The 12206-nt window shown below is 32.2% G+C and overlaps 1 protein-coding gene across 2 annotated transcripts in view; it reads right to left on the reverse strand.

The window, feature by feature from the left end:
* Positions 1 to 2092: 2092 nt before the first annotated feature.
* LOC127728457 (sperm flagellar protein 2-like) overlaps positions 2093 to 12206 on the reverse strand; it is a 59211-nt gene continuing 49097 nt past the window's right edge. For both annotated transcript variants that reach the window (XM_052235854.1, XM_052235846.1), the window contains 9 exons: positions 11900 to 11999; positions 11407 to 11514; positions 8237 to 8365; positions 6334 to 6516; positions 5721 to 5849; positions 5193 to 5317; positions 4683 to 4863; positions 3078 to 3203; positions 2093 to 2429 (listed from right to left, as the gene is read on the reverse strand). In XM_052235854.1, coding sequence (XP_052091814.1) covers positions 2361 to 2429; positions 3078 to 3203; positions 4683 to 4863; positions 5193 to 5317; positions 5721 to 5849; positions 6334 to 6516; positions 8237 to 8365; positions 11407 to 11514; positions 11900 to 11999 — 1150 coding nt within the window. In that variant the 3' untranslated portion in view covers positions 2093 to 2360. The remainder of the gene's footprint in view (positions 2430 to 3077; positions 3204 to 4682; positions 4864 to 5192; positions 5318 to 5720; positions 5850 to 6333; positions 6517 to 8236; positions 8366 to 11406; positions 11515 to 11899; positions 12000 to 12206) is intronic.

Here is a 12206-nt window from a genome sequence, read left to right on the forward strand (position 1 = left end):
AGAAAATCCTAGTTTTTGGCCCCTAATTCCTAAACAGTTTTGGCCATGACCCCCAAAAATAAATCCCAACATTCCTTTTGAGGTTTAGAACCTTGTGGTAAAATTTCATAGAGATCCATACACTTATACACAAGTTATTGTCCTGAGACAAGAAAAATGCTGGTTTTTGGCCCCTTTTTGGTCCCCAATTCCTAAACAGCTAGGACAATAACCCTCAAAATCAATCTCAACCTTCCTATTGTGGTATGGAACCTTGTGCTACATTTTCAAAAATACCCATACTTATACTCAAGTTATTGTCTGAAAACCAAAATGTTTTTCGACGACAAATATGTCTCCGAACGACAAATTTGTCGGCCCCTTTTTTACCCATAATTCCTAAACAGGACAATAACCCTCAAAATCAATCCCAACCTTCCTATAGTGGTATGGAACCTTGTGCTACAATTTCATTGAGATCCATAGACTTATACTCAAGTTAATGTCTGGAAACCAAAATGTCTTCGGACGACAAATTTTTTGGCCCCTAATACCTAAACAGCTCGGACAATAACCCCCAAAATCAATCCTAACCTTCCTATTGTGGTATTGAACCTTTTGCTACAATTTCATAGAGATCCATACACTTATACTCAAGTTATTTATCAAACCAAAATGTCTTCAGACAAGGCAGACATCGCAATAACATAATATGAACGCAAACATTTTGCAGTAGTATAAAACATTGAATCATAATTTCCTGTCGATATGCACATCTATCCAGTATGACTTTTTAACTACTAAGTTTCATGAAATTCTGTTGTGTGGTTTTGCGATGACAAGAACAGGACTGAAGGTCAAAAACATTATACCCTATGCAACTTTGTTGTGTTGGGTATAATAATGTTGTTTAAAGTTGAGCTTTTAATGGTAATACATGTACATGAAAGTTTAAGAATTTCCTTAAATAGTGTTCTTTCAGGCAATGTGCACAAGTTTCAAATTCAATAGACCATGACTGAGGGGACAGAGCCAAATAATCTCCATGGAAATGAGATGTGCCAATGTTAATATAACGGCTTACCAAATATCATACACTTATCAGAAGTGGTTCCCCTTCAACTTACTAATCACAAACTTTAATACCTAAACTATGCAAAGTCAATAGAACATGACTGAGGGGGAAGGGCAAAATAATCTTCATGGAAATGAAATGTGCCAATGCTTATTCAACTGCGTACCAAATATTATTGATTTACTATTTAGTGCTTCTCCTTAAACTGACCTTACAATCTTTAACAAATTGTTGATGCTTCTGATGTCGCTGCTGCCGGAAACAGCATACCGATGTCTATCTTTTTGACTTTGTCAAGGTGAGATAGAAATGGGGATGGACGAGTTATAAAAAAAAATAGTTTGACCATGCCATATGTAAATAGGTTTTTTTTTAAGCAAAGACATTTTTCAGTTCATGCCTTTGTTTATTTTTGTTTACCACTTCTGAATTTGGTCTTGGAGGCAAAGAATTATAACCAGTATTATCTTTATTCACAACTTGTCTAGACTAGGGGTGATTTATAACTTGAATTAAGGAAATTATTATGATGCTGTATTGGTGTTTAATTTCCATTGGCAAATATAACATGCATTTCAGGAAGAGAATATGTTACTGTGGAATGAATATGGACCCTCCCTTGTACTAGACTGACACACTGAGACAGATTTTAAGCATGCTAGTTCATAAGTTCAGAGTCTACAGAGTGACATGTCACTCTACCCAGACACATTATTGTACAAAGACTGGTCAGATCTAAGTGCAGCTTGCTTAGCGGAGAAAAGCAAATACCAATTTTTAAGTTGTTGGTTTGAACCGGCAAGGGATCAAAGCAACTACCTCCAACACTCAGGGAAAGCATGATACCCCAAGACCACTGAGACATCTCATATGGAAATGATTTATTCATTAAGATAATATTTTGAACTCTAGATGTCTTTACTAGTATAAAACATGGCTCTTTTGGTAAATTTCAAAATGCCTCTTGTAAAAGAGCTTGATCTGTAAACTGTTAATGATCCTGTTTAACTTTTATAATAGAGTAATAATATAAAACAATTGTAAAATCCAAATAGTTTTAATCAAAACATAAAATAAATATTCCGTAAAAAAACAGATTGCTTTGATAAAAATTATAATATATTGTATAATTGTTCACAGCATATATTTTTGATTCTTTTACAGAAAGGTATGTTAAAGATATCACAGGACGGAATGGTTACAAAATAATGTTATCACAAAAATATCACAGTTCTTTTTTTAGAGGAATTATTAAAATCATATCTGTAAATGCAGTTTTATCCATTGAAAGATTCAAATTGAAGATTTAGTCAAGTGTCTTTGTACTGTGTAAATCCATCTCTGCATTTGGACTGTTCAATATTGCTTTCACATCCTGTAAACAGATTAAAGACAACATTTACCGTACATATTATATAGATGAATTAAAATATTGAATTTTAAATATATTTATAATTGTAAACTTTTTAAGATCAAATTTAGCGAACAATTGTGTTCATTCTCAAAGTTTTAACAATCCCATTACTCTGCAACACAAATCTACTATCATAATCAAAAGGTGCTCGTCTTTTTAAAATGTCATTATGATCAGATCAAGTAAACTTTGGATCGAAAAACTCTGCTGAAGGTCAAACGTTGGCCTGTAATTGTTCACATATTTTGTCCTTTGGTCTTAATGGATAATTGACTCATTGGCAACCATGCGACATCTCTTTGTTTATACTGGATAGATGGATGAACCAACAAATGAATGAATGATGGACAATGGTATACATAATATAACAGTGTGTTAAAGGTATACCTTCTTTTTAGATTGAATATATCAAATATACGCATATGTTATACATAAAGAGAATTTCAAATATACACATATGTTATACACAAAGAGAATTATGCAAAATATTACTGTCAAGTAAATGACTCAAAAGGTTTACTTCTGTATTAACAGAAAAATCAAAACTTTCAGAATTCATAGTTCATGGTCAATAATAATGAAGAACTTATCAAAAGTTATGTTACTAACAACTGATTTAAATGTATGGCATGCTTGTACAATATCCTGAATCAATGGATGTTCTACTAGTATTTTCCAAGGAAGCGATTCTGTTTCTTCACTACCAAGTTCTTGATATACTCCGGCAAGTTTCTCCTGAAATAGACAAAGTTGTATTTGTAGAAACACTCATTATAAATTTTATTATTACGAAATATATATTTTTTTCTTTGTAAAATCCACTTTAACAGACTGAAAACAGTTATGTGACTGAGAAACATTTTGAATGTCCTTAAAATAAAGGTAGATACAAAAAAAAAAGGTAAAAAGGTTAAGTATACTCGCAGGGGAGATAATATAAATGTATTGTACATTTTCTGTATAATTTAACAAAACCACTGAACCAATCTGGAGATAAATTGATCTGAATTATCTTTAGAATGTTAATATGTGCAATATAAAGTTGTCAGATGGTTAACACAAGCTCCTAGGTTCATCTAGTTCAATATTTGAATTCTTACATTATAAACAGTTGTTGAATACAGAGAACATTCAAATAAACATTTTTACCTTGGAATGCTATATGCTTTAATTAACCCAGTAAATGTTTTTTCTTGTTAGAAGAAGCATCTTTCTCAATCTTGTATAAAGTATGCTCGGGTCAAATAGGATAAACGGTACTGTAGTTCCATCGTAAGAACAGAGGAGTAAATCTGTTTAACTTAAGAAGCAAATCGGTTTATATGTAAATAAGTTGACAGACCAACAGGTCGACAGGTTGACACTAGAAAGGTTGACAAGTGTAAAAGTCGACAGGTTGACAAGTGTTAAGGTCGACATTGTTGAAAGGTCGACAAGTGAAAAGGTCGACAAGTGTATAGGTCGACAGGTTGACAAGTGTAAAGGTTAACAGGTCGACAGGTTGACAGGTTTAATTTTACAATTAAACCAGTAAATAGGTTTAAAAATATACTAAATTAACAAGTTGACAAACTGATAAAAATAAACTTCTTACTATTGCGTTGTTTTCTTTTGGAATAATATTTATTTGCAACTTGTTCTGAACATGCATGAAATATCTGTTATTTGACTTTTAGCAAACAACAAGCAATCACCAAAAACCATGCATTTAGAAATAATCATACATCATTAACAAACCAACAAATTATTTAAATGGAAATTGTCAACCTGTCGACTTGTCGACCTGTCTACCAGTCACCAATAATACTATTTTACACTATATAAATTCTTTTAAATTGTCAACCTGTCGACTTGACAACCATAACTTCAATTTTAACTATATTAAATTGTCAACCTGTCGATTGTCTACCAGTCAACTATAAAAATATTTACATTTTTAACACATTGTCAACCTGTCTACAAGTCATTTATTTTTTTTCATTGTATAATTTAATTACCTTTATTGCTAAATAATACATACGCGTATAAATTTATTATAAAAGCCGGAACTATAGTACTGTATATCCTACTTGATATAACTATACTAGTTCTATATATTTTTTTCTTTTCCATGACCATTGGTGTTTAAAACATCGTGTTTAATAACATGATCATTTTGGTAAAGGGATGAAGTTGGAAAAGATTCTGAAAGGTTTTAACAAAATATCTCTATACCTTTGATGTGGCATCTTCTGGATCTGCAGACACACTAAATCTATGACTGTCACCCTTTGCACTTTCACCATGATGTAGAACTCTGTACAGGGAATCCAGTGGAACCTGTGCATCTACTGCATCAACTGGTATGTCATCTGCTGCTGGAGGAGGTGACGGATCATCTAAACTGTCTACATTACTGTACAAAAATAAGTCAAAACATTTTCTATATGTGTTTGATTACATAAGTAGCTTAAGTACCACCTAGTTACTGAAATTGAGGGTTAGGGCAAATAAAAAAGAATTTATTGTATCTTTTTAAAGATCTTTCTGAAAATACTAGTGCTGATTTACTGTAAGAGTCCACAACTTGATAAACAGGAGATAATGAGGTGATTACAAAAGAATATTTTTTTTTAATGTATCCATTACCTTATTTTTTACAAGAATATTCATTGCAAGAAATTCTTTACAGAATCCTCGTAATAATTGAATATAAGGCTTTAAAAAAAAATTCTATAACATTACCTTTCTGAAACACTGGGAGGTCGTGGGTCTAATTTTCCTAACCTTGGCATATGGTGACCGCAGGATACTGATAAAGCTCTTAAGAAACCTTCTTGTGGATATGAGTGTGCACTAAAGTACATCAGCTGAAAAAATGTGAAAATTGTAATAACTGTACAGGAAAAAACTATGATTGGTGCCAAAATATCAACAGAGAACATAAATTTCCTTTCTTTTTATCACAAATTTTCCTAAATCTATGGAAGTCATAACAAAAGTTTAGAATTTTTTTTTTAAGTCACTTCTGACACTACGTTGTGTTATCATTATATAAACAGCTGACATTCAGAAGATATAGCTATTAAGGTATAAAGGAAAATAATCAGCTTTATATACTTTTCAGCAAACGATTTTATTCAAAAGTGATTCTATCCAAAAATATACAAAAGTTTTAATTGTCTCTAGCTCTGTGCTTACTGAACACTGTTATGTAATATCAAATTATCAAAAAATTCAAATCAACTACTGTAGCCAATAGCTATTACTTACCATACTAATGTAATCCATAACAACTGGAGTTTTGGTATGGTCAGCAAAGAAATCAAATAATTCAGCTTTCAAATGAACCAGTCTATTAAATCCTGTTCCATCAACCATAGAGCCAAACCATAGATCCATCTATTCAAGATAAAAAATACATTGTACTGGAAACAAATTAAAAATTATGTGTCAATGATTATAAAATGCACAAATTCAAGAATATATTTCACAACATAAGTAATTATAAAATATATATTTTTTTTGGAAACTACTGTGCATTTTTTCTTCACTCCTAACAACAAAAACTTTTAAAACTTTTTATTTTACTAGAAGCACAATAAAAAGTAACTTGCATCAATGCACAATACCAAAATAAGGAAAAATCAGGGAATCACAAAAACTATCTCCCATGAATTACCCAATACAAAGGGAATCATATATCTTTTGCACCTATTCTTACATCTTTTCACTATTACTTGAAATTACATATATTTCTATTCAGCAAAATAGGCAGTAGGAAATTATCTTAAATAACAACTAAAATGTTCTTTGATGTATAATTGAGAACAGACTTGGTGGCAGCGCAACATCCCTTATATAATGATATTATTCTATATCTTACCCTATCATACTGTTCCCTGGTAACAAATCCTGTAGATTTTTGGTCCATTTCGTTAAATTTCTGTAGTGTAGCCAATAAATCAGATTGTGTAGGTATTGGGATTGGCAGTGAGATAGATAACAAACATCTTCTCCAATCTACATACTCTCCATCTGATGATAAAGCATTGGCCAATTCTTGTACCTGTAATTATACCATAATATACAAATACATGAATGATTGATTGTTGGTATTCAATGCCACTTTCAACACTCTTGTCTATACCATGGAAAAGAAAATATGGATATTCATTTAAGGTAGATGGGGGTCTAAATTAAAATCCATAGAATTTTTTAATAATTTGTCAAATTGTAGTTTATATCATGCTTTTTTTAAAAATATAATAAAAAGTATGGGTCACCAGGCTTTTTTTCACGCTACAGGTTGTGCAAAATTGTCAGATTTTGTATAGATTATGCATGGAAAACCCAATTTTGTGTGATAAAAAGAAAACTACACCTTAGAACTTTAAGATAAAATATGAGAAGAAAGCTCTACTAATATGCTTTCAGATAATAAAAGAAAAAAATGGGGTCACCGGACTTGTTTTCTTGCTACATAATAAAATAGGTAAATTCACAACACATTCTATTATAAAAGTTACTTTATCTGAGTTATCTCACCTTATTTGGTAAAGTAAAAAAAAATGAATTAAACAAAAATATTCTGTTATTTGTAAAATACAGCCGTAAATATGATAAAACACATAGTTTTCTATATTAACATGAAAAGTCTTACACATGAATTACGTACTACTCTCGAAATTTGCACATTTCATTAAAGATCTAGACCGAATGTTATCTGCTATTTCAAAATCCAAGATGGAGGAAGACACCCCAGCTACCTTAAAGGGTAAGTGCATGTGCTGAACAAATCCTAGCATGCTTAGACTTCATTGACAATGAGTTTTTCAATGACAAAAGAAAGAAAGATGACCAAAGGAAATACGGTAAAGGACAATAAAGCTAGAGAAAAGACCTAGTATATAGATCCATGCAGAGTATATGAGCAGAGATCACTGTGGCAGGACTTTTTCATTCCATACTGTCCATAGGAAGAAATGGAAAAAAGACCTTTTACACAGTTGTGCAGAAGAACATTCAATATTGACACAGAGATATGTTTCGCTTGTTGGCATAAAATGCAGAAAAAAGACAATCTGATGGACAGCAACATTGCTTATCAATTCAAAGTTGCTGGACCATGATCTAGTAGGCAGGGACTAGAAATGGTCGACAAACTTGAGATGTACAGACAGTAATGTAACTTTACAGAAAATATTGTTGTCTATTGTAAGTAGATTCTATCAAACTAACTAAAGAAGAAAACTTAACATTGAAAATTGCTAATTAATTCAAAGTCACTGGACCATGACTAGGGGGCTGGGCCTCAAAATAGTCATCAAACTGATATGTACTGATAGTAATGCAACTTTACAATAATTATCAATGACCTATGAAAAGTAGTTCCAATCAAACTAACTTAAGCAGAAAACTTAACAATTGTTGAAGCCGTCGTCGTCGTCATTGCCGTCACCTTTGCCAAGAAAGCAATCCCTTTCCGCGAAAAAAAGGTGAGACAAAAATCCCCTGTAAATACTGTCAAATCAAAAATTTCTGAATGAATTTATCATTGCAGTTGTTGAACAATGATAAAATATGCAACATTCATTATTATTATTTCATGAAAAGCTGCATACAAATTATGCTATCAAAATTTAAAACGACCAATCTAGTTCCAATTTTAGCCATAATAAAAACAGCACAAAAATTTCAGAATTTTGCAGCACTTGCTTATTCATTTTCAAAAAAAGCTGAACTACTGGTATACAGGAATATTTACATTGCATTACTGAATTTCTTACCTGTACTGGATTTATATTCATCCAATGATCAGGAAGTTGTTCCATTCCAAAGGCAACACCCACCATGGTCTCAAATGTTTCAATAAATGACTGTTTTGATAAAACACCAGTTGGTGCTGTTTCTTGAAACTGAAAACACAATTGAAAAGAACTGTACATATATATTTGATAACAAAGGTAAAGAGTCAATATTGGAATTAATATGTATAAAAAAAGGGTGACTGGAATACCTCAGCATGTTAGTTAGTATGAAGACTTTCATCATTTCTGTATTTGATATTCTTATGCAAATAATCCCACAATGTTTTTGATTTTGAGTTTCTTTACCCCGTTAAACTCACCACAGAGTTTATAAAACTGAACTTTTAACCTAAATGAATGCAGAATGATAAAAGGTGTTTTACTTGTTAATAAAATGCTCCGCAGGGCGCAGCTTGATACGACCGCAGAGGTCGAACCCTGAACAGTTGGGGCAAGTATGGACACAACATTCAAGCTTGATACAGCTCTGAATTTGGATTGTGATTAAATATTTGACACAGCATAGGTTTCTGACACAGAATGAATGTGGTCTAAGAACTTAAAAATTTTAAATTGGACATTCACCTATTATGGTCCAATATCCAAAATCTAAATACATGGTTAGATTCAGCATATCAAAGAACCCCAAGAATTCAATTTTTGATGAAATCAAACAAAGTTTAATTTTGGACCCTTTTGATCTCAATGTGGACAAAGTTGATAACGGGGCCCAAAAATCAAAAATCTAAATACATGGTTAGATTCAGCATATCAAAGAACCCCATATATTCAATTTTTGTTGAAATCAAACAAAGTTTAATTTTGGACCCCGATTTGGACCAACTTGAAAACTGGGCCCATAATCAAAAATCTAAACACATGTTTAGATTCAGCATATCAAAGAACCCTAAATATTCAATTTTTGTTAAAATCAAACTAAGTTTAATTTTGGACCCTTTGGACCTTTATGTAGACCAATTTGAAAACAGAACCAAAAATTAAGAATCTAAATACACGGTTAGATTCGGCATATCAAAGAACCCCAATAATTCAATTTTTGATGAAATCAAACAAAGTTAAATTTTGGACCCTTTGGACCTCAATGTGGACCAATTTAAAAACGGGGCCCAAAATCCAATAACTTAATACACCGTTATATCCAGCATATGAAAGAACCCCATATATTCAATTTTTGTTGAAATCAAACAAAGTTAAATTGTGGACCCCGATTTGGACCAACTTGAAAACTGGGCCCATAATCAAAAATCTAAATACATGGTTAGATTCAGCATATCAAAGAACCCCATATATTCTATTTTTGTTGAAATCAAATAAAGTTTAATTTTGGACCCCGATTTGGACCAACTTGAAAACTGGGCCCATAATCAAAAATCTAAATACATGGTTAGATTCAGCATATCAAAGAACCCCATATATTCAATTTTTGTTGAAATCAAACTAAGTTTAATTTTGGACCCTTTGGACCTTTATGTAGACCAATTTGAAAACGGAACCAAAAATTAAGAATCTAAATACACGGTTAGATTCGGCATATCACAGAACCCCAATAATTCAATTTTTGATGAAATCAAACAAAGTTAAATTTTGGACCCTTTGGACCTCAATGTGGACCAATTTAAAAACAGGGCCCAAAATCCAAAAACTTAATACATGGTTAGATTCAGCATATTAAAGAACCCCAAGAATTCAAGAATAAAACCCCATTGAAATTGATCAAGAAATAAGCAATTTATACAAAGTATATTCTTTTGCACAATACTGTGCAATTGAATATTTCTTGCTATTGCGCAATACTGTACAATTGACAATTTCTTGCTATTGCGCAATATTGTGCTATTGGATATTTCTTGCTATTGCGCAATACTGTGCAATTGAAGATTTCTTGCTATTGCGCAATACTGTGCAATTGAAGATTTCTTGCTATTGTGCAATACTGTGCAATTGAAAATTTCTTGCTATTGCACAATACTTATTGTATAATAATTTACACATCCTGTTTGGTGTGTATTTCCTACCATATCATTATTATTTGCTTTTAAATATAAATCAGAAATAACCAACTTAAAATGGAAAATTTTAAAAGAAAAAAAAAAGGAAAAAAAGAAAAAAAAAAAGGAAAAAAAGAAAAAAAAAGAAAACTCCCCCCCCCCCAAATTTTTTGAACCCCCTTATGATTCATCACCCCCAAACTCAATCCCAGCCTTCCCTTTGTGGTATGGTATCTTGCAGTACAATTTCAGAGAGATCCATACAATTGAACACAAGTTATTGTCTGGAAACTAGAAAAATGCTTATTTTTGGCCCCTTTTTGGCCCCCAATTCCTAAACGTTTCGGGCAATTACCCCCAAACTCAATTCCAGCTTTCCCTTTGTGATATGGAACCTTGTAGTACAATTTAAGAAATATCCAAACACTTACACACAAGTAATTGTCATGAAACTAGAAAAATGCTTGTTTTTTGCCCCTTTTTTGGCCCCTAATTCCTAAAATTTTGAGGCAAATACCCCCAAAATCAATTACAGCCTTCCCTATGTGATATGGAACCTTGTGGTTCAATGTCAGAGAGATCCATACACTTACACACAACTTATTGTCTGGAAGTTACAAAAATGCTTATTTTTGGCCCCTAATTCCTTAACTGTTGGTACCATAACCCCCAAAATCAATCCCAACCTTCCTTTCGTGGTATTGAACCTTATGGGAAAATTTCATGGAGATCCATTAACTTAAACTAAAGTTAGAGTGCGAAAACCAATGTGTCTTCGGACGACGCCAGACGACGCCGGACGACGACGACGACGACGCCAACGTCATACCAATATACGACCAAAAAATTTTTAATTTTTGCGGTCGTATAAAAATGTACTGTGAATTCATTATTATTTGTAGGATACGAATTTTTGTGGATTTCATGAGGGTAGGTCAACAACGAATTTAAATGTTTTACAAAATACAAATTTTCTATAGACTGGTATGCAGACTTTGGCAAAACCACGAAATCAAATATCCTGGAAATTGCAAAATATCCTCAATCCACGAAAATTGATATCCAGGAAAATAAATGTATACAGGACTTAAGAATATTCAAGCACCTAAGAATCATTTAAGTTAATTCTTTCTGATTTACCTGCTTAAATAGTTGATAAAGTTGTTTGACTGTAAACATGTCAGCTTTGGGTTCCTCCTCAAGTGGTGGTGGAGTCGGTGGACTTGGAGTCTTCAAAACCTTCAAATCCTAAAAATCAGAGTGGTAAAAATGTTAGTAAATTATTGATGTGTTACTAAAATAGAATAACCAGTAGTACCAAGAGTGCATGATACACCAATTTCAACATGAAAAAAGGGTGTAAGAAAAAAAAAGGGAATATTTAGAAGTCAGTTAAATGGCCCTGTAGAATAAGTTGCATGACGATATTAAGACTCTGGAACACCAGACCAGAAAATTTTCAGAATAGAAAGTGAGCCTACAATCACCAATCCCAATAACAGTATGAATTTTGTAGTAACTCTGGAATGACAGGCCAAAACTTTTTACACCATTAAATTAGCTACCATCTGAAATGCTCTAAATATTGTGAGTTTAATTCGAAGTTTTTTATGCTTTATAAAATGTAACTTACATCATTAAGTAAGAAGTCTTCTTGTTTTATCACTAGTTCTTGTTTCAATGGTTTCTTTTCTTCAACTGCATTCCTCATAACTTCCGACATATGGTCAACACTGTTAAAAAAAGAACAAATTAAACATAAAATATCATTAAAATTGGTATTGAAGTTCAAAATTTTTTTTAATATTTATGTGATTAATCCACATCACTTTGAAAACGGCCCCACCCATTTCCCTCCCCCCTGTGTATGTGTATAGTGTGTATGTGTATATATGCTGTTGGAATCTAGACCAGTCTCAGATCAGATGCATGTTAATGTC

This window comes from Mytilus californianus, unplaced genomic scaffold (assembly GCF_021869535.1).
Source record: "Mytilus californianus isolate M0D057914Y unplaced genomic scaffold, xbMytCali1.0.p SCAF_1, whole genome shotgun sequence".
Classification (NCBI taxonomy): Eukaryota; Metazoa; Mollusca; class Bivalvia; order Mytilida; family Mytilidae; genus Mytilus; species Mytilus californianus.